Source organism: Galeopterus variegatus, unplaced genomic scaffold, assembly GCF_000696425.1.
Source record: "Galeopterus variegatus unplaced genomic scaffold, G_variegatus-3.0.2 Scaffold20, whole genome shotgun sequence".
NCBI classification, from domain to species: Eukaryota; Metazoa; Chordata; class Mammalia; order Dermoptera; family Cynocephalidae; genus Galeopterus; species Galeopterus variegatus.
Window position 1 is genome coordinate 1,289,019 of NW_007726131.1, and position 21,568 is coordinate 1,310,586.

The following is a 21,568-nucleotide window of genomic DNA, read 5'->3' on the forward strand; positions in this document are numbered from 1 at the left end:
GGCCTACACCAAGCTAACTCCCATAGGAAAGGAGAAAGTCAGCGCAGCCTAAGCAAATAAAAGAAGCTCCTAGTCTGAAAAAGAATGTGTTAAACTTCGCCGAGGGAAGTAAATTAAAATTCCCAATGCCCCATAATATGGGAGGATGCATCTCTTTCCTTAGAAGGCTTAGGGAGGTTTCTTACCGTTCCATGGAATGGCCTGTAGAAAGTATCATGTCGGGATCACCAAAATGTGGTGAATGTTGAAGCGGAGACAGTAATGAACTGCTTGGAGACAATAGCAGTTGCATCCGAGGGGCTAGGAGTTAGGAGTGACCGTTCACTAAGCTAGTGAAGGCCTAGAGTCAAAGTCCAATGGATATTTATTATGAAAGCCATGAGAAAAGTAAGCGGACAGGGATAAAGGAGGGGAAACCCTGGGGCAGAACCTCCTGAAATTTTATTTGAATAGACTATACTGCATACTCCCTTGAGTTCGAGAATGCCGCAGTTTCTATCAGCTGGTGTTATCATCCTGAGAAATACGGCGTGTAGCACATCCTGCATGGGTACTGGTGCCATGTGGCCAGAGGTCATGGCTGTCCTCTTAGGAGAGCGTATCACAAGATGTTAACCCTCTACAAGAGACCTCCATTGTTTTTCTTTAAAAACTTTTATTATGCAAAACTTCAAACATATATAAAAGCAGAGATTATAGTATAGTGAATTTCTGTAAATACATCAGCCAAATTCAATAATTATCAAGGTCCTTTCTCTCTCACCAAATTGTTTTAAAACAAATCCTAGAAGTCATGTTCTTTTGCCTCTGTGAATGTCAGCATGCATCTTTGAAAAAAGTGGACTTTAAAAAAATATATAATCATAATCATCACCAAATAAAATTAACAATAATTTCTTGATATCACACCATTCTTCCTTATTCAGTTTTTTTTGGTATCACAACAATGACTTACTAAAGACTTGTTTGGATCACATTCCAAGAAACAAGGTTATTTTTGTCTAAGTTCTCTTCCTCCTAAGTCCATATCAACTTACTTTGCTTAGTTGAAGATTAAATGGTTCAATTTGCATTTTTCTTTTTTGTGTTAGAGTGTGATACAGAGTATTTGCTTTCTCAAAAAGAAACTATCCTGACTGGGCCGGCCTGGTGGCGCACTGGAGAGTGCGCCGCTTGGGAGTGCGGCGGCGCTCCCGCCGAGGGTTCGGATCCCATGTGGTGACCGGTTCCCGCTCACTGGCTGAGCATGGCACAGGCGCAACACTGAGGGTTGCGATCCCATTGCCGGTCCCCAGTACGGGCGCAACACCGAGGGTTGCGATCCCGTTACCGGCCAGTAAAAAAAGACAAAAAGGAAAAAAAAAAAAAAGAAGCTATCCTGATTGACATTAATGATTTTCGAAAGATAAAAGAGTTCCTTGGTCAGCTATAAGGTTAGGTATTTCTCTTGCTTTTTAAGAAGGATGGTCTGGGCCAGCCCTGTGGCGCACTCGGGAGAGTGCAGCACTTGGGAGCGCAGCTGCGCTCCTGCCGCGGGATGGGATCCTATATAGGGATGGCCCGTGCGCTCACTGGCTGAGCACGGTGCGGGTGACACTAAGCCAAGGGTTGCGAACCCCTTACTGGTCACAAAAAAAGACAAAAAAAAAAAAAAAGGATGGTCTTAGTCCTAATTCTAGGTCTTGTTGGAAAAGAAATGTATCTAGCAAGAAAACAGAGCAAAGGCATCTCATGACTTCACTTTCTCTTTTGAGAATATCAGTTTTGACTGCACTGCTGTTAAGTTGTTTGGGCGCCTGTTGGTTTTGGGGGGGCTCAGAAGGAAGTGATTGGGGCTTGTGGAAATGAGCTTCTGTCTTATCTTCACCCTCCCTCTGCCTGGGGAGCTGGCAAAGGGCAGCCCCAAGGGGGGAACAGCAGAGAGCAAAGAGTATCCCCAGACCTTAGCTCAGAACTGAGATTGCAAGTGGAGAGAAAAGATATGCCTTTAGTATCCAGAATGCTCTGTCCATATTTCCTGTTGGATTCTCTGAGATGGCCCTTTGTGTGCATGGGGTAGGCAATACCTTCATTTCTAAGCTTCAGGAATATTGGACCACTTATTCAGAGCCATGTGACTGATGAGTGCCAAGGGTATGTCAAGAGCTAGGGTCTTCTTGCTTCTCTCAGATCTTTTGCTCTTAAGTATATTGTTTTTGGAACAGATCCAACATTTTGATATTTGACCTTCGCAAGCTCCAGACGCCTGAGGACAAGGCCCTCTCCCAGCTTAAACCCCGGAATGACATCCAGTTTCTGCCTAGTACTACTAAGTCTTGATCCTTTAGAGAAGCACACCCTTCACTCTATATGTTTGAGGAAGTTTTCATTTTCTTCTAGAAATTGGGCTTGAGGATAGTAGGGAGTACCATCAACTGCTGATGTCACCTCAACCTTTGCCTCAAATCATTTCCGTTAACTGCTGAGTGCATTTTTTCATTTTGATAGATAGAGTGAGCTGGACTTTCTCTGTCCCTGCTTTTGCAAGTGACCTGTTTGTGTAGGGGCAGGGCAACTGCTCTTGTGTTAGAGCCATAAGGCCTTTCCTGGTACAGCTAACAGGGAGAGGGTTTCTTTTGAGAAACCACTTGATTTGTAGGTAAATGATGTTTTTTCGAGGTATATTTTCTAGTGGCTATTTTTATTTTTTTAAAAAAATGCTGAGAAACTATCATAGTTTAGGTGTGTTAGTGCTTTGAGAAGACTTTGGTCATATTTCAGAAATCCTATCTTTGGCCCTATGTTGGCTACTAACTTTAGTCCTCTAAAATATTTTCCCATTTTTGTAATGAGCCTGGGAAATAGTAAGAAACTTCTGGCTTTAGATAATCTGTGTATAAGTCTTTAGTGCATAAGTGTTTCAGTAGTATAGAAACCTTTTTCATTAAAAGTATTTTAACTAATAGTATTATGATGTGGTAGATCCAGATGTTACTATGAAAAATATTAAATCAACTAATCTTTAAGCCTCCAGGGATGAACAAAATAGTCTCAACAATTTTCAGAGCCATTTAAAATCTTCCTGTATGAGTGGCATGAGTGTATTTGTATATTGAAATTCATGGGTCACAGTTGTAGAGGGTAAGTGGTTGGCTAGAATTTCTATTTTTAAAAAAATCCAGATTCCTGAGATTTCATTATTTCATATTGGTCTTATTGCTGTGTCTTAAATTGTGATCATACATTCTTAACAGCTGCCTGTAGCATTAAAACTGATCTAGTTATGCAATGAAAGATATTACTGAAGGAAGGATTAATTCTGCTAACTGCTGAGTGCATCAGTGATTCACTGTGTTTAATAAATTTCGATTTTATAATGTGTATTATGCAACCTATCAAATAGAAATTTAGGCAGGCAGTTAGGACACTTAAGACTCTGGAGTTCATTATTTTTCTGCATCAGTTCTATGAGGTTCCAGCCATGCCTGTGTTCATCAGGCTGATTGTCAAGGAGGAGCATGTTGAGATGGATGAGAGCCCAGCTCAATGTGGGCTCCAGTCATGGCTCAGCACCTGTGGACTCTCCTTGTTTCCACAGTGGGGGTAACTATATTTCCTTAGGTTTTTTGGAGTAGACATTAAATAATACTTGTATATGGCACATAGTAAGTACTTAGTAAACGTCAGTTCTTTTTATTTAGGTAAGAAACAGCAGTGACCACTTTTGGTATTATTGACAGTATAGATGTATTTTATAAAGAAATAAATGTCTTCCAAGTGACACAGTGGTGCTGCTTTCAGGAACTGCCTCACTTCAGGAAATGCATCCACAAATGATCCTTAACCATGTCTGAGATGTCTGCATGGTCTTTGAAGTGCTTGGCCACCATCTCCTCAAGTGGATCATCAAGTCCAATTATCAAGGCCTCCCCGTACGCTGTGTCAAGAGTATCATTAGACAGGTGAGGCTTTTGAGGGCAATTCCTACCCCCCAATACTTATTTGGCTAACCTTTCCACATGAATTCCTGTTTTAAAAAGAAAAAAAAATATGTACAACATTTTGAACTCTTATTAAATCAATTTAGTATTTACTTAATGCTATGCCTCTCTGTATTGTAAAGGGAGCAATATGTAAATGTCGGACATATGTTTCTTTTGGCATGTCAGTCTTTTTTATTTATGTGATGTAATCAGAAATTGTTTATCTGATATCCTTACTACAAAACATTGCACTTAGTTCCTTAAAAAGTAATTAAGAAATAGTACATTGTGTTTATTTACTATTTCCAAGAATCTTTGGGTGGAGAGTAAATCAAAGATAATTTAAGAGTTGCTTACAAACTTTTAGTTGTAAGTTGAATAAGTTCTGGAGATCAGATGTACAGCATGGTGACTATGGTTGACAGTACTGTATTGTGTACTTGAAATTTGTTAAGAATGTAGATCTTAAATGTTCTCACCACACACACACACACACACACACACACACACACACACACACACACAGATAAAGGTAAAGGCTAGGTTAATTAGCTGGTTTGTGGTAATCTTTTGACAGTATATACATATATCAAAACATCATGTTGTACATGATAAATATATTCAATTTTTATTGTCAATTTTACCTCAATAAAGTTTGGGGGAGAAAAGAAATGTTTAAGTTTTATAGGAAGCATTATATTAGATTTGTACTTTGTTCAATTGCCTTTTCAAAAGAAAACCCTCAGCTAAGGTTTGGATTAGTGATGAGGCTCCAGTAAATATACATACATATGATGGTATGTATAGATGGAAGATCTCCTTCTAATTAGCCATGTTTACCAGATTCATCGTTCTGCGTGGAAAGTATCAGTCTGCATTCTACTCATTGTCCGTACTGCCTGTATTAGGAAAGTTGCAAGTAAGATTTATTCTGGATGGCTTTTTCTGATGTAGTGGATAATTACCATGAAAAATTCTGCAGAGTAAGTAATTTATCAAGGAAATTGCTGGGTTTTCTTGAGAAGAAGGTGGGTAGTTTGGAGGTTTTCCCCTCCCCCACAGGCCCAGAGTTCAGAAAAGGCCACCCAGGGGTTCCAGGCATGAAACACAGACCTCAGTTCAGAATTCTTAAATAGGAAAAGAATCAGAATGATTCACAATAATTGTGAATTCAAGGGATGGGTGCCTAAAAAATAACCTTCCTAATGAGTATAAATAGTATGTTTGCATACGTGCACATGAGCAGGTTTTTTTAACCTATTTCATAAAAATTTTGTAGCTTAAATTTGTGTAGTAAAAGCATCCTAGATTTTGCTTTTGAAATTGTGTGTAGGTAACTTTATTTAGCCTACCCGTGTGTTTATTTCTTCACTTACCTTTGTCCTTTTGTACTGCAAATTGGCACCTTGTCTTCCAACTTTGCAGATGTTACTTTTGAAGGGAGCTGGAGAGAGAAGGGCTCTCTGCATTGGCTTATCTCTGTTGGATTGAGATACTTCTGCATAATATTATGCTAGGTACACATGCATGCCTCCTATAGATTTGTGGCCAACCTTTGTTTAATAATGTATCTGTTCCCTTTTAGATTTTAGAGAGTAGCATTTTCACTTGTTATTTTAACCTAGGCTGATATCTCAACTGAAAAACAACTGTTCTTTAATGGAGAAGAGGAGATGTGGTGAGGATGGAAATTAATATGTTGATTGGAATTATTTGATCCCCAAATGACACTTGGGTGGATATTTTAACTTTTTTCTTTTTAAAAATTTTTCCAAAATTATGTGTGTATATATGTTATTTATAACCTTTAGTGGCAAAATTAAACTTTAAAAGAAATCATCTTGTTAAAACTTGAGAAGAATCTTATAATTATCTCTACTAAATTGTGAAAGTATTAAAGGATTTACACATTCTAACAATAGCAAAGAATTTCAGAATTAGCTGCCTGCATGGGTGGATTTCACCTGGGCTGTATCATCTCCCAGAGCCCTGTGCTCTCAGCGATGTCTGCTGCTGCCATGGGTGACTGAGTGCATCACTACTGTTCAGCCTCAGCAGTGTGAGAAGGTGAATTCACAAATGAGCCGTTGATGTTTATTTTATGTTATAGAGTGGGAAAACAAAACCTTTATAATATCCTTTATAATAAACTGGTAAACGTAGGTATGTCTTTCCCTGAGTTCTGTAAGCCGCTCAAACAAATTAATCGAACCCAAGGGTGGTGGGGTGTTGTGGGAACTCTGACTTATAGCTGCTTGGTCAGACGTTCCAGGAACCTGGGATTGTGACTGGCATCTGTAGTCGGGGGCACTTTCAGGGACTGAGCCTTCAACCTGTGGGATCTGATGCTATCTCCAGGTAGACAGTGTAAGAATTGAATTGAATTGGTGTCTGTTGGAGAATTGCTGGTTGTGTTGGGAAAACCACCACACATTTGGTTAGAGACGTCTTATGTGCTGATTGTTGCTGAGTAAGGGTATAGGAAAAAATACTGTTTTTAATGATGGTACCTTCCTCATAAGATTGTTGTGAAGATGTAAAGAGATGTTACTGCTAATAACAAATATTTATTCCATGCTTACCATGTAGCAGGCACAGTTCTAAATACTTTGCATGTTTTAATTCACTGAATCCTCCCAATAACCCTATGAAATAGGTGTTATTACTTTCCTCATTTTATGGAAGAGGAAACTGAGGTGTAGAGAGGTTAGGTAACTTTCCCCTAGTCAGGAAGTAACTTAAAGAGTAGTAAGCGATGGTGCAGGAATTCAAACCCAGATAGTGTGGCTTTGGAGCTCATGTGTTTACCATGTTGTCAAGCAGCACATAATATGTTTGGAATTGTACTGGGCCTGTGTCTAATAGAAGTTAGTTAAATCTCTGGTTTTTTTTTTTTCCTGAGAACCTGGTTATGGTCTTCTACCTTTTTTTTTTTTTTTTGTGGTTGGCTGGTAAGGGGATCCAAACCTGTTATAACCTTGGTGTTATAAGGCTGCTCTCTAACCATCTGAGCTAACCGGCCAGCCCAAGATCTGATGTCAGCCTGTATTTCCTCGTACAGACAAAAATTTATGTTCTTCAGGTACCCAGTTTCTCTCACAGTGTCAACCAAGTTACTGATTTGTTATGAAAATTCAAAGATGTCCCAAGCACTTATAAACATGTGCAGATTTACCAAAATTTCTATTCATAAGTTTTGCTGGCTTCATTTTGTAGATAGTTTAGAGAAAGTACTTAATGATGATAATCATCTTGAACCCTAAATACACCTTGCCATTTTTATCTTCACATCTTTGATTATTTCTTTTGTCCTAGGCTACCGAAAGTGCCATCCTTTTTTTCCTACTCACATTTTTAAGGCTCAACCAAAGTCCCACCTCTGTGACAAAGCCTTCTCTCACTACCCCAGTTGAGAGTGGTATTCCTTCTCTCCTTGGAATGCCTGCGGCCCACATTTAGTCCTTTAACTAATGATTGCAAGGTTTACAGTATAGGCCAGATCTCCTCAAAACCAGTGCTATTGACATTTTGGACTGGATAATGCTTTGTTGTAGGGGCCTGTCCTGTGCATTGTAGGGTGTTTAGCAGATCCCTGGCCTCTATCCCCTAGATGCCAGTGTCAGCCACCATCCCAGTTGTGACAATTAAAAATGTCTCTCAACTTTGTCAAATATCCCCTTGGGGGTTAACTTTCTTCTCGTTGAGAAACGCTGGGATAGGGGAAAGTGCAAGGTTTACCTGCTTTGGCCACAGACTTGGTTTCAAATCCTAGCACTTGGAAATCCTAGCACTTTCTGTTTTGTTACTCTGATCGAGTTACTCAGCCTCTGTGAGCCTGTTTCCTCATTTGTAAACTCAGGATGATAATGCATAATTTGTAGCTTTATTGTGACATAAAGAATGAGGGCCTCCTTGTAAGGCATTCAATCATAGTGAGTAGCACAAACCAGCCATCACGTCTCCTCCGCTCCACCATGAGTACCTTGGGGTTAATGATCGAGTATTGTGAGTTACACATCTCCTTGCATCTTCCTTTATTAGGTGGTCAAGAAATACCTTGATTTGTTGTCTTTCCTTAAATGAGGGAAGAAATGTATGTTCTCCTATTCTTTACAAAATGGCCAACCTTTCTGTGATTTAAAAAACTCGTAGGTAAATGTTGCTACTTGATTATTTTCCAAAGGAATGACAGAATTGCTTTTTCAGGGTTTCCTCTACACTCTTGTCAATCCTTTGATCAGTTCTTAGCTGTCCTCATTTAGCTGTGGCGACCCTGTGCCAGGGCAGAAAGGGCCATCCTGGTGGCTTCTGCTGATGGCTCTAGTGTGTGCAGCACACCCCCATACCCCCACCCTGTGGCTGCTTCTCTGGCCTCAAACGTGGAGTCTTGTGGCCGTTTATTCACCCTGCAGCTTTCATTTTTTTCCTTTAAAAAAAATTACTGAGGTCTATTTTATGTCTACCCCCTTTGTTTTTTTTCCTCCTAAAACTGAAAAAAGAAAAGGGTGTTTGTTTGGCTTTATTTGTGGTACATTAAAAGATGTGCTGAAGGTAATGGTTTCTTTAAAATCCTTTGGTGTTATTTCAAAGTGGCTTTGACTTTCTTGTGGAATTGAAAGGGTAGCTGGCGTTTGACGTTTTAAAACTTTATAGTTTAATTAATTGCCCTTTACAGAAACCTTGTAAGAAGGTGACTGTTTGCCATTAGTTTTTATTTATTTATTTATTTATTTATTTATTTTGTCTTTTTGTCTCTTTTTTCGTGACCGGCAACGGATCGCAACCCTCAGTGTCGCGCCCGTACCGGACTGGGACCGGCAACGGGATCGCAACCCTCGGTGTTGCCCCCGCTCCTCGCTCAGCCAGTGAGCAGCCGGTCTGTATGTGGGATCCGAACCCTCGGGCGGGAGCGCCGCCGCGCTTCCCAAGCGGCGCACCGTAGCAGTGCGCCACCGGGCCGACCCTGCCATTAGTTTTTAAATGAAGCTTGCTAAGGGCAAGCCTCCAGTTTTGGTGACTTTGCTACCGTGTTGGAAAAACTGGCAATTGTAGCTCGTAGTCCTGCATTTAAAAATTACCATTCTTTCTGTAACTCTTTCTATAACCAACATTTATTGTTTTAAGTGCTTTATTTGTATTAAGCCATCTAGTCCTCACCACAACCTTATGAGGCCAGAAGGTGTTGCACAGAGAGAATAAAATTCTTCTGCAGGACCCCACAGTTACTGTGGTGCATCCAGGATTAAAATTCAGATGGTGTAACTCCAGAATCTATGCTCTTAACAGCGGGGTAGTGTGAAATGTCTTACATAGAAAGATTTGGGATTATTTTTAATTATAGCATATCTTTGTGAAAAGTGTGCATCCCTGTCTCTATGTATGGTAAGTGGTTTTCTTGTGCCTTAATTGTAGAGCTGGTAATCAGATTGTTTAGAAGTACAGCCATTAGAATTTATGAAATAGGTAATTTGTGTTATGTGCTGCAATGTGTAAGCTAATTGGACCTTTAAAACTCAGTGTTTTTGTAAGCCTGCCATCTGTGAGGTGGCAGACCCTGTGGGCATACTAAGAGCCATGGTGAAGCTCTCGACAGGTTGTTGCGCCTGTTATTGAGTGATTTTGTCTGCATGTAGCATTCATTTACCATTTTAATTATCTTGGTGGTCTTAGTTATCAGTGAATTCATCATGATCGAAGCGATATTGTTCAATTTTAGACCAGAAGCTTTAATTTTAAATTGGTAAACATTTTGATATTTTGGGATTTGTTCAGTGTGGTAGTACATATGATTCTTTGTTAACTTGAAATTCTGCTCAGATTGTTGGGTCTTCGACTCAGAAATAAGGTGAAATGGCTCCCTTTCGAGGGACTTAAGCCCCTTTTCCAGTGCTTAACTCTGTGCAGTGTGAATGCTGGGCACAGAGCTCTGTCTTTCTTCCTGACTACATTCAGAAGTACAGCTGCTGGGTTTTCTCATTAGTTCTCACAAGTGATATTTCAGGACAATGTGGATAAGGACAATACGCACTGATTTGTTTGTGTCTAGGCATAACTCTTGTTCTTGTCCTCTTTTATTGTACCAGATATTTTTCAGACTTCTCCATTTAGTTTAATATCACGGTTTGCAGAAGCAGTTTGTAGGATACACCTCATGTCTGTTTTACTGAGGAAGAGAAATCCAGTGGGAGCTTTGACTTTTCTAGTAGGAAATTTTCTAGGCTTGAGGAGAGCGCCTCTGGTGTCTTCTCCACACCCACTAGTAGTTATTATCTAAATCAAGGCCTCCTGCTTGGGGCCAGCCTCCTCTCTTCTGCCAGCCCATCTGGCTGCCTGTTGGGTTCCTGTTGGTGATTTATTAGTTTCTGTTACCAACAGGATAAGAGGCAGGCAAAGTCTCATTGCCCTGTGTCTGTGTCCTTTATTCAGGTGTGGGAGGAAGAAAGTCCTTATGTTGTCCCCAGGATCAGAACATAATTTGGGAAGTTGCTCCCATTCTATTTCTTTTAACAGTTTAGAATTTTGGGGGAAACTTTACTCTCTGGGTAGTCAGTCTTCTAGAGAAGTCTCCACATTAGTTTTGACTTATTCCTCCTTTTATCTGCAAGATCACAGGACCTGTTTCAAGCAAGGCATTATGGAGAGAAGCAGGTGTATGTTGATAAGACCAGTAATGGGTGATACCTGGCACAGCTGTTGGTGTACAGAAAGAAACCTTAGAGACACTTTGACCAAATGCCTTAATTACAGATGAATTTGAGTTTCAGAGAAGGGAAAGGACTTTCTCTGAGCCTGTAGCTAGCTAGTTCCTGAACCAGAATTGGGGGCCTCTAGCTCCCAGCCCTGGACTCTGCCTCATTTCTGCACTGCTGCTCATCTCTAAGTCTGACCTCACATGGAGAAGCCTGCACCTGCTCCTGAAGTGTGTGATGTGGCTCCTCTGAGTGGGACAGTTGATAGCCCTGTCCCTGGCCCATCTGTGGTCAGATTGATCTCAGCTTTCCTGGCAGCCAAAGGATCTCTGCAGCCTCTGCTGCCTCCTGCTGCTGATGCCAAGTATGGTTTTTAGGCAAGAGACACGTACTATGATTTGACAATTGAAGGCAGCAGAGGGAAAAATTAGTAAAGGCTTTTTCACTTCTGTCAGATTTTTCAAGGGGAGAACTATCCTTGGGCATGAAGCTTGATTCTTGTTGTCTTTTCCCCCCATTATCTCATTTATTCTGCATAAATGGTTGTAAGTTTGCCTGTCAGTGTTGGTTAATTCTGGGATACTTTATTATGTTAAACTTTACTGGTTAAGAACAGAAATGCTGTTTTTGAAAATAAAATCATACTTCTCAGCTACAGCTAAAGATTGTATTTTAAATAGTAGTCCAGAATTAAAAGAAATTACATAGGCCTTTCATATTAGATTGAGACAGCTGAGACCCAGAGAAATGTAGTCAATATCAATACAAATCATTTTTTTTTTTTTTTTTTTTGCGGCTGGCTGGGACAGGGAACTGAATTCTTGACCTTGGTGTTACAAATCTGTGTGCTAACCAACTGAGCTAACCAGCCAGCCTCACAAATCTTCAGACTTTCTTCAGTTCTACCATTTATTTTGAGCTTCTTGTGTGCTAGACCTTGTTTTTTTGAGTTTTCCATGGATTATTTCTAATTCTTACTATAAAGTATTTGTGTCTAAATAGATACCCCCCCTTTACAGATATGAAATTGAAGCTCAGAGAGCACTTTGCCCAGGATAACACAGTTTTTAAGAGCAGTCTGAATCCCAAAGTTGTATTTTTTTTTTTTCCCCTTTTTGTCTTTTTTCATGTCCGGCAATGGACCAGAACCCTCAGTGTTGCACCCGGACCGGGACTGGCAACGGGATCGCAACCCTCAGTGCTGCGCCCACCCCTCGCTCAGCCAGTGAGCGGGAACCGGTCTGTGTGTGGGATCCGAACCCTCGGCGGGAGCGCCACCGCGCTCCCAAGTGGCGCACTGTAGCAGTGCGCCACCGGGCCGGCCCCCAAAGTTGTATTTTAACACTGTCCCCTGCTATATCTCTTAACTGTTTCATTTCCTTTATGATTTGGATTATCTTAAGTAACTTACGTAATTTGTCCCACTGGTAAAGTTTTTATTCCTTGTGTTCATTGTCAGACATTATAGCCAGTGCTTCTTTTTGTGGGGACAGCTGGTCGGTACAGGGATTAAATCCTGGACCTTGATGTTATCAGCACCACACTCTAACCATCTGAGCTAACTGGCCAGCCCAGCCAGTGCTTCTTAAGGAAAGTTAGCCCAGGTGAGTGAAATAGCCAGTATTTTTTAAAAAATCTGGAACCTTAGTTCTTACTGAGAACACTTTGCTTGTCTTGGGTGCATGGTAGTTATTGGGAACTCATAGTAACACCTTTACATACTGACTCACATTAACTCTTACCTGTGTAGCCTCCCACACAGTAAAACAACCTTAGAACTGTGAAAGAAGCCAAGGTGGAAAGATACGGGTGTGCATGAGAATGTGGACAAAAGCTGTTTTAGAAAAGAAAGATACTGGGCCGGCCCGGTGGCGCACTGCTACAGTGCGCCGCTTGGGAAGCGCGGCGGCGCTCCCGCCGAGGGTTCGGATCCCACCTCCAGACCGGTTCCCGCTCACTGGCTGAGCGAGGTGCGGGAGCAACACCGAGGGTTGCGATCCCGTTGCCGGGCCCGGTCCGGTACGGGCGCGACACTGAGGGTTGCGATCCGTTGCAGGACGCGAAAAGAGACAAAAAGGAAGAAAAGAAAAAAAGAAAAGAAAAGAAAGATACTGGGCCGGCCCGGTGGCGCACTGCTACAGTGCGCCGCTTGGGAAGCGCGGCGGCGCTCCCGCCGAGGGTTCGGATCCCACCTCCAGACCGGTTCCCGCTCACTGGCTGAGCGAGGTGCGGGAGCAACACCGAGGGTTGCGATCCCGTTGCCGGGCCCGGTCCGGTACGGGCGCGACACTGAGGGTTGCGATCCGTTGCAGGACACGAAAAAAGACAAAAAGGAAGAAAAAAAAAAAAGAAAAGAAAAGAAAGATACTGACATTTAAACTTTGAGTTAGTATTTGATAACTAAAAGTGAAATTTCAGTTGGAGTAATTTTAAACTTTAAAATTTCTCAAAGATCTCATTCCTTAAACCTCTGTCTGGACATCATCAGTATCCCTATCCTTTAATTTCTTGTACTTCTCAGAGACTCTCATTGTTCAGATATTAAAACTCCACATAATTTAGTTTGCACAAGGAAGATGCATGAATATCAGTGAATAACATGGACCATTGGGACTGTGTTTCCTTCTAGAGTATAACCTTATCCCTTATGGAAGTACTTAATCATATCTTTCTTACTATTGGTCTTTTGACATTTGAAACATAATTTAAATATATTATAATTGCAGTATTATCTAACACAGTAAGTATTCTAAGGTAAAAAGTCATAAATTTCTCCTTATCTTATTTTACATTTATTCATTTTGCTGGTACTTACTAGTCACTTGTCAGTATCTCATTAAATCATACTCGCTGTGCTCCGCATATGTCTTGGTTTCTTTTTGGCCAACCCAACCTCTCTCAAAGTCATAAATTAGTAAGCTGTATGAAGACACGAGGACTGCAGGCACCATGAAGACAGGGAACTTTGTATATTGCGATATATCAAGTACCTCAAATAGTGCATGACCTGTGATAGGAGCTCAGCTGATACTCGTTCATTGATTTCATGTGAAAAATACTTACTAAGAAAACGTAATCTTAAATGATTGTAGGAATTTTGATCCTGTTGAAGAAATTGGTATTCCTGTTTGCATTTCCTTCTAAAATCTCTGTTCCGGCACTCTGTAATGCTATTGTGTCATCCTTGAAGATTATTTAGCCAGATAAACAGAAACATTGGATTTTTGCTGGGAATTTTCCAGTGTTGGATGATGTTATATATCCTCTGCCTGTCTTTTTCACATTTCTTGTCTCTTGTGGATAATAGGTCTAAATGACTTAGTGTTTGAATAGTGATGCTAATATTTGTTAGGCATTTAGAATTTCTAGTGTATGGAAACACGAACAGCATTTTAAGAATAAATTTTGTTTATGAAAAGATTTGAAAGAAATTTTCTCCAGTGGAATTAATTCCAAAAAAACATTGGCCTTGCATTTAGGTCACTGGAACTCTATAAGTTTATGTTTGTTTGTTTATTTAATATGATAAGCATCTGAATATTTTGGTTCAGCACCTTCTTTTAGTATAGTGCTGTAATGTGGTCTCAATACCAGGACTATTTTCTTTTTATTTAAATTAAATCCTCATTTTTCTGTAGTATTAAAAATGTGTGCATATCATTAGCCATCAGGGAAATGCAGATCTAAACCACAATGAGATACCACTTCATACCCACTAGGGTGGCTAAAATAAAAAAGGTAATAATTGTTGGTCTAGATGAAGAAATTGGAACCCTCAGACATTGCTGGTGGGAATGTAAAATGGTGCAACCCCTGTGGAAAACAGTTTGGCAGTTTATCAAAAGACGAACTACAGAGTTACCATATTGTTGAAAAATCTCACTCCTAGGTATATATATATATATCCAAGAAAAATAAAAACATGTGTTCACACAAACTTGTACATGAACAGACAAAAAGTGGAAGTAACCCAAATGTTCATCAAGTGAATGGATAAATGAAATGTCATATATCTGTACAATTGAATATTGTTTGACACTAAAAAGAAATGATTACTAATACATGCAACACAAGAGTGAACCTTGAAAACATTATGCCAGTTACGAAAGATCGCTTTATATGATTCCATTTGTATAAAATGTCCAGAAACAGCAAGTCCATTAGTGTTTACTTAGGACTGGAGGAAATGGGGAATGAATGTTAACAGGTATGGTGTTTCTTTTGGGAGTAATAAAAATGTCCTAAATTAGATTGTGGTGATGGTGGCATATCAAAAAATCATTGAACTGTACACTTAAAAGGGGGAATTGTATAATATGTGAATTATTTTTTAATGAAGTTCTTATTGAAGAAGTATATATAGAGAGAGATGCATTTGCTTCTGTGAGCATAAATTATCTCTGGAATTGATTGCTTGTGGAAAGGAGAGCTGGATTCCTATGGGGGCAGGGGTGGGAGGGAGGTTTTTACTAAGAACCCCTTTTGTGTCTATCGAATTTCGTGCCCTGTGAGTATATTACCTATTTTACAAATAAGTAAAAGTTAAATAATGAAGGTCTTAATAGCTCATTTCCTCTCTTGATTTTTACTGTGACCAGGTCCTTCAAGGGTTAGATTATCTACACAGTAAGTGCAAGATTATTCATACTGACATAAAGCCAGAAAACATCTTGATGTGTGTGGACGATGCATATGTGAGAAGAATGGCAGCTGAGGCCACTGAATGGCAGAAAGCAGGTGCTCCTCCTCCTTCGGGGTCTGCAGGTGAGGGGCCTGAGTCTGCTTCATTTCAGTCTATTTGGGGGGTTTGTGAGCTTGCAGAGTTGCACGTAGAAAGCAACTGTGTCAAACATATACAGATTAGGAACTTTTTGTAGGAGCCTGGTTTCTGAAAATAATGGGACCTTTTCCTTGAGAAAGAAGATACCCCAATTAGATTATATTTTTTGAATTACTTGTGTCCTTTCTTAAAAGGCCGTTTAAATTCTTAGCTGCTGCTTCATCCACATTTGAACATTTTCTTGTGTTTCCTACTTCTCTGCAGAGGAGAATATAGTAACAGTTTCTTGTAGGTGACCTGTAGTCATCATAATTTTATTCTAGATTCAGTCTTGTCAGAATGCTTTCCACGCTCCAGTTAGTGTAACTAAATCAATCTGAGTTTAACTGGTAGATGTGGATTTAGTTACAAATCAGATAGCACCTCATACCCACTAGGGTGGCTCAAATAAAAAGATAATAATAATTGTAGGTCAGGATGAGGAAACTGGAACTCTCATACATTGCTGGTGGGAATGTAAAATGGTGTAGCCCCTGAGGAAAACTGTTTGGCAGTTTATCAAACCTTTAAGAAGACCCAGTGACTTGAGTTTTGGCATATATGGAATTTATTTCTGGTTTTCACAGAATTCAGTGGTGGCATTAAATTGTTGACTGTGCTTTCATGCTCTTTCCAAAAAGTCCATGTGCCTAGTGTGTTGTCAGTCAAGCATACAGACAGAAGGGCCCAGGCTCCTGGGACTGACTGGGGCTTGTGGGAGGTCCTCACATCTCATTTACTGCCATCAGGGTGTTATTTAGGTCATGGAACTAGCCTATCAAGCCTTTGCACTGGTAGGGTTTTAAATTATGTGATTTCTAGAATACTTGCTGCTATTTGCTGCAGTAGTTGCCAAATAGGTTTCAAACATAGATGTACATCTAATCTAAACTGTTCATTTCATTGTCTATGAAACAAATTTCGTTCTATGGCTATGTGATGTTTATGAACTCTGCTCTGTTTTCTTATCAGTTGGTGCTTTGGCATTGACTGCTTTTGAAATGTATTGGTATTTAATTTTAGATAAATGAGAGAAATGGCTCAGTATGAACAGTTTCTGCTGTGTCTGTTAAGAGTGAGTCATTTGTTTGAGTTGGATAAATTTTCTCTAGATCCCCTATGATTAAGAAACTGATTTTTAAGTCTTTGAAGTCGGATAGCCATTAAAAGACAGTAATTATTTCATTTTGCAATTTGAATTACCTATGTAAAGATATGTATCTGTTTTCCTCTAACCATCCATTTTGTTTTGTTTTGTTTTAGTGAGTACGGCTCCACAGCAAAAACCTGTGAGTACTTACACATCTACTTATATTCACATGTCAAAAGGGATTATTCATTATTGAGTATTTCAAATTATAACAGATGTTATAATGTACATTAATTTAATATTTATAAATGCTGTGTATTCTTAAATATGTAAACCTTACCGTTTTGTTAAGTTGAAGTGATTTCTACAGAGTTGGAATAATTAAAGCTGTTCCAAGATCGATCTTCCTGATGCACTTTCTGGAGTGCTGTTGGCCAAGTCTGGTGAAATGTGAGATGATAGAGATAGGGTTTGAAGTGTGATTATTCCAAAACCATTTTATAGTATTTTTGATTGGCTTCCAAGTTACCTGTGTTTCTAAATCTGCTGTTAATTTTTTTCTCTAACTAGATTGAATATGAAAGAGTATTACCTATTTTGTTGTTCTTTGAAAACACTATGTCCAATGAAACAGCCCTCAGTTTGGAATGGAAGTTCCAGTCTAAGGGGGAGCTGTAATAATTAGGCTTCCTGGCCTGCTGAGGCACCTGAGTCATTTCCCATAGTTCTGCTTGGCTTGAGCTGTTTGAGTTTCTGCTTCTATAAAAGATTGGAGGCTCTCATTGCTGATACTTTCCAAATCAGATGGCCATGACTGGAGGCAGACAGAAACTGTGGCTTTTTCTTTTTCCCCCTTACTTTATGTGCTCATTTCTGTAGTTCATGTTGTCTTAGCTCTTGATAACAGCTTAATATGTGAGACCAAAACACGAACAGTGCTCTTGACCAGCAGTGAAATACACCTGTTTTGGCAGACATTTCTTTTTTGGCAATGAGGAGATGAGATGATGTTACTTTGTATACAGACAGCAGCAGATAAAACTTGCAAAAGGAGCTTCTTACGTAAAGCCAAGAGTGCATCTCAGGATATTCAGTTCTCTTAAAGTTTAAATGGTGAATGGGTTTAAGCTGTGTCCGTCTGAGGGCAGGACCTGGTTAGTAGACCAAGCACGTGGTATTAGCCAGTTGCTTTCTTTTTTTTCTTGTTTTACCATAATCCTAATCAGAATGTGGACCTATGTCTGGGCTTGTAATTTTTATGGAATATGACATGAAAAAACACAGTTTATTGGTATTTGCCATGCTGCCAGCAGTTGTACTATTATGTGGTGCTTTAAAAAGAAGCAGACTGACCTGCGGTGTTTTCTTAACTTGTTGTAGATAGGAAAAATATCTAAAAACAAAAAGAAAAAACTGAAAAAGAAGCAGAAGAGGCAGGCTGAGTTACTGGAAAAACGCCTGCAGGAGATAGAAGAATTGGAGCGAGAAGCTGAGAGGAAAATAATAGAAGAAAACATCACCTCAGCTGTACTTTCCAATGAGCAAGATGATGAATACTGCCCAGAGGTGAAACTAAAAACAGCAGGATTAGAGGAGGCAGCTGTGGGAGAGACAGCGAAGGACGACGGTCAGTGGACTCTGGAGACAGGGCTGCATGGGGTCCTGGGAGCTTCACGAATAGACTCCTGTCAAGTCACCACACAGGCATACTGAGCATGACCTCTCCAGCTCCCTGCTGGGGAGTGTGGCAAACAGCCTGATCCTTCATTCATGACATGTGTGCCAGAAATAGGTTTACATTTCATATAGGTTTTTTTTTTAAAAATGGAAAATGCGCTTCCTTTATTTTGCAATTAACCTTTTACCTAACTGTAATGTACCGTGATTCTTTTTCTGAAGCTTGCAGAGGAGAGGGTAGAAATGGAAGTGCAGCTTTATTCATAAGTAGTTTCTTCCCTAAAAGTTAACTTTTTCTAATAATAGCAGGCCAATTATTAAGTAAACAAAAGGTAAGACTTAGAAAACCTAAAGGTTTTACCTCAAGATCCAAGAGGTATTTACTGTGTGGTCCATAAATTAAGGACATTCAAAAATGTATCTTGTTGAGGGAGATAAGTATCTAGTGCCACTGTGTTAAGGAGAGTAACAAGTTCTAATTCTTAACCCATCGACTTTTTAAGGTGAAGCCGAGGACCAGGAAGAGAAGGAAGACACCGAGAAAGAAAACATTGAGAAAGATGAAGAAGATGTTGAACAGGAACTTGTGAACATAGACCCTGCGTGGATAGAATCACCTAAAACTAATGGCCACATTGAGAATGGCCCGTTCTTACTGGAACAGCAGCTGGAGGAAGAGGAGGATGATGAAGACGACTGCCCAAACCCCGAGGAATATAACCTTGACGAGCCAAATGCAGAAAGTGATTACACATATAGCAGCTCCTACGAACAATTCAATGGTGAATTGCCAAATGGACGACATAAAATTCCTGAGTCACAGTTTCCAGAGTTTTCCACCTCATTGTTTTCTGAGCCCTTAGAACCTGTGGCCTGCGGCTCTGTGCTTTCTGAGGGATCACCACTTACCGAGCAAGAGGAAAGCAGTCCATCCCATGACAGAAGCAGAACAGTTTCAGCCTCTAGTACGGGGGAACTGCCGAAAAGTAAGTGTCTCATCCCATCAGCTATCTGCTTTCAGTCCCCCAGGGTCATGCCTTTGACAAATGATGTGAGTGGAATTGGCTGAAGGTGGTAAAGCCATGTATGTGTGCACTAGCCATTTTCTTTTTATTATATTTGTGAACAGGTAATGTGATTTAAAAATATATTCTTTGCCACTAGGCTTTCTCTTGCTCTGTGTATCAAATCCCATTTCTGAGCTTTTCTCATTCTTTCTATATTTAGTCAGTGCCATCAAACATTTGCAAAAGCCTTCAGGTCTAGAGGCTTATACCTGGTACCTTTCTAGAATATGTAGTTTAGTTTATAATTTGTGTCTTCTTCCATCTGATAGTGTTACACTTAGGTTTTGTTTGTTTTGCTTCTATTTAAGAAAAAGGGTGCCTGCTCTTTGGCTGTATTGACAAAGTGTCATATTTTATTTTGATAGTTGTTCCTTATTGTGGGACCCTGCTATTGATAACTGGCCCAGGATTGTAATTTTAGAGAAAGTGGCATGGATTTAAATGTGATGACAAATTGTAGATTGGATCTTGTGTTCTTGTTTACCTGGGGTCCAGACTCATTTCAAACCCTTATTTTGGAAATGAATGCCATGTGACATATCACTGAATGACTTGAGTAAGCGAATGCTGGGTGTCACTGTTGGTTTCCATTCTGTCCCCCAGTGGAAAAACTTGGAAATCTCCTCTGCTCCCTCTATTGACAGAAGTGTTTAACAAGTGGCTAGTCATCGACCAGCCAGCCTGGCAAGCAGCCCCTTTCTTTTCAGCAGGCTGGCCACCTGCACCCTGGCGAATGAGCCGGCTTTGTGACTCACTGGCTATAGCTGATCATCATAATGATATGTTTTCTTTACTTGGCTGGACATGGTCACCTTCTCTTCGCCTTTATCCTGGCCAAGGAGTGTTTGAAGGTGCTATAAAATGGCTTCACTTGGAATCTAGGTTCATGTCTAGGAAAGGGTAGCAGTGAAATGTACCTTCTCCAGATTTATTACGCTGGTACAGCTCAATTTTTACCTTACTTATAGATCCTTATAGAAAATAATTTACAAAATACCTTTTTATTCATTATTTTACAAGTAGCAGCTTGGAGCAATGGCTTCAAATATATCAGATTAAATCCCAGCTCAAAACTTAATAGCTATGGGACTTTGGTTCCTTAACCTCCCTGAGCCTCAGTTTATTCCTCTATCAAAGGAAAGAAATGGCTATATGTAGGGTTGTTGTTAGCATTGAATTAGATAATACAGGTAAATGGTATAGGTAGATAGCATGTACTAATAACATATGAACACTTTCTCAGTGAGTGTAAGTGCCATGGTCGTCACAAGCTTGGCAGGGGCGTGACTGCTGCTGCCGCGTGTTTTCAGTGTCTGCAGCCCAGGCACCCTGTGAGGCTGGGCGTAGTTGCTTGGACAGTAGCTTGTAAATCCTCCTGGTTCCTGGTTCAGCCCTGTCCACAACATCATTATTCATATTAGATTGGGGGGGAGGTGTGAGAATAGGTGGGTACAGGTTTAGATCTAGAAAAAGAAAAAAATTGCCATGCGAAAAAGAAAAGTAGAGGGAAATCTCACATTGAAGTGGATGAATGAGAGGAGATTAGAGGAAAATTCTAATTTAGATAAAATGTAAAATCCCATTGGAGACATTGAAACTAAGAGCACATTGCTTGGATGTCAAGAATAATTAGGCACGCGATCAGGGAGCTGTGCACATCTTTTCATTGGTGTGAGGCTGTGCTGCCATCCAGGAGCGTCCTGTCACAGCGTTGGGGTCTGATAGTGTGGACCCACCCTGCTGACCCTGCCACCTTCCTGCCACGGCCTCAACCCTCCCTCAGCTTCACTGGCTCCACTTGGTCCTGCTGCTCCTCTGGGCAGTTCCTTTGTCTTTTTCAGGCGTCTTAAATGTTGGTGTTGCCCCGATCCATGTCCTCAGCCCACTTCTCTCTCCACTCCAGTCTTTTCCCGACTGACCTGAGCCTGCCCATGATTTCTGCTGCCTTCTGTGTGGCATTATGGCCAAATGCATATTCATTCAGTCAACAACTATTGAGTCCCAGAAGTGTGCTAGACCCTGTTGTGGGCACTGAGGATAAAGCAGTCAGATAAGCCCATGGGTACCTTCCCCTGTGGAGCTTGTATTCCCGCAGGAATAGGCAGCCCTGGCAAGCTGACTCAAGACGAGAAGTGCTGTGGAGAAGAACTCAGCCTGGTAAGGATGCTGTGTACAAGCAGCAGATTTACATCTTACCTGGACAGTGCACGAGCCTCACTGACGAGGTGACATTGGATCAGGGCTGGGGGAGCAAGGCCAGCATC

General features: G+C 40.5%; 1 protein-coding gene across 1 annotated transcript in view; it reads left to right on the forward strand.

Annotated features, from left to right (window-relative positions):
• Positions 1-21,568, forward strand: part of SRPK2 (SRSF protein kinase 2) — a 132,092-nt gene that overhangs the window by 86,940 nt on the left and 23,584 nt on the right. Inside the window, exons 6-10 of the mRNA XM_008567985.1 lie at positions 3,835-3,941; positions 15,250-15,415; positions 16,734-16,759; positions 17,941-18,187; positions 18,741-19,223. Of these exons, the coding sequence (XP_008566207.1) occupies positions 3,835-3,941; positions 15,250-15,415; positions 16,734-16,759; positions 17,941-18,187; positions 18,741-19,223 (1,029 nt within the window). The remainder of the gene's footprint in view (positions 1-3,834; positions 3,942-15,249; positions 15,416-16,733; positions 16,760-17,940; positions 18,188-18,740; positions 19,224-21,568) is intronic.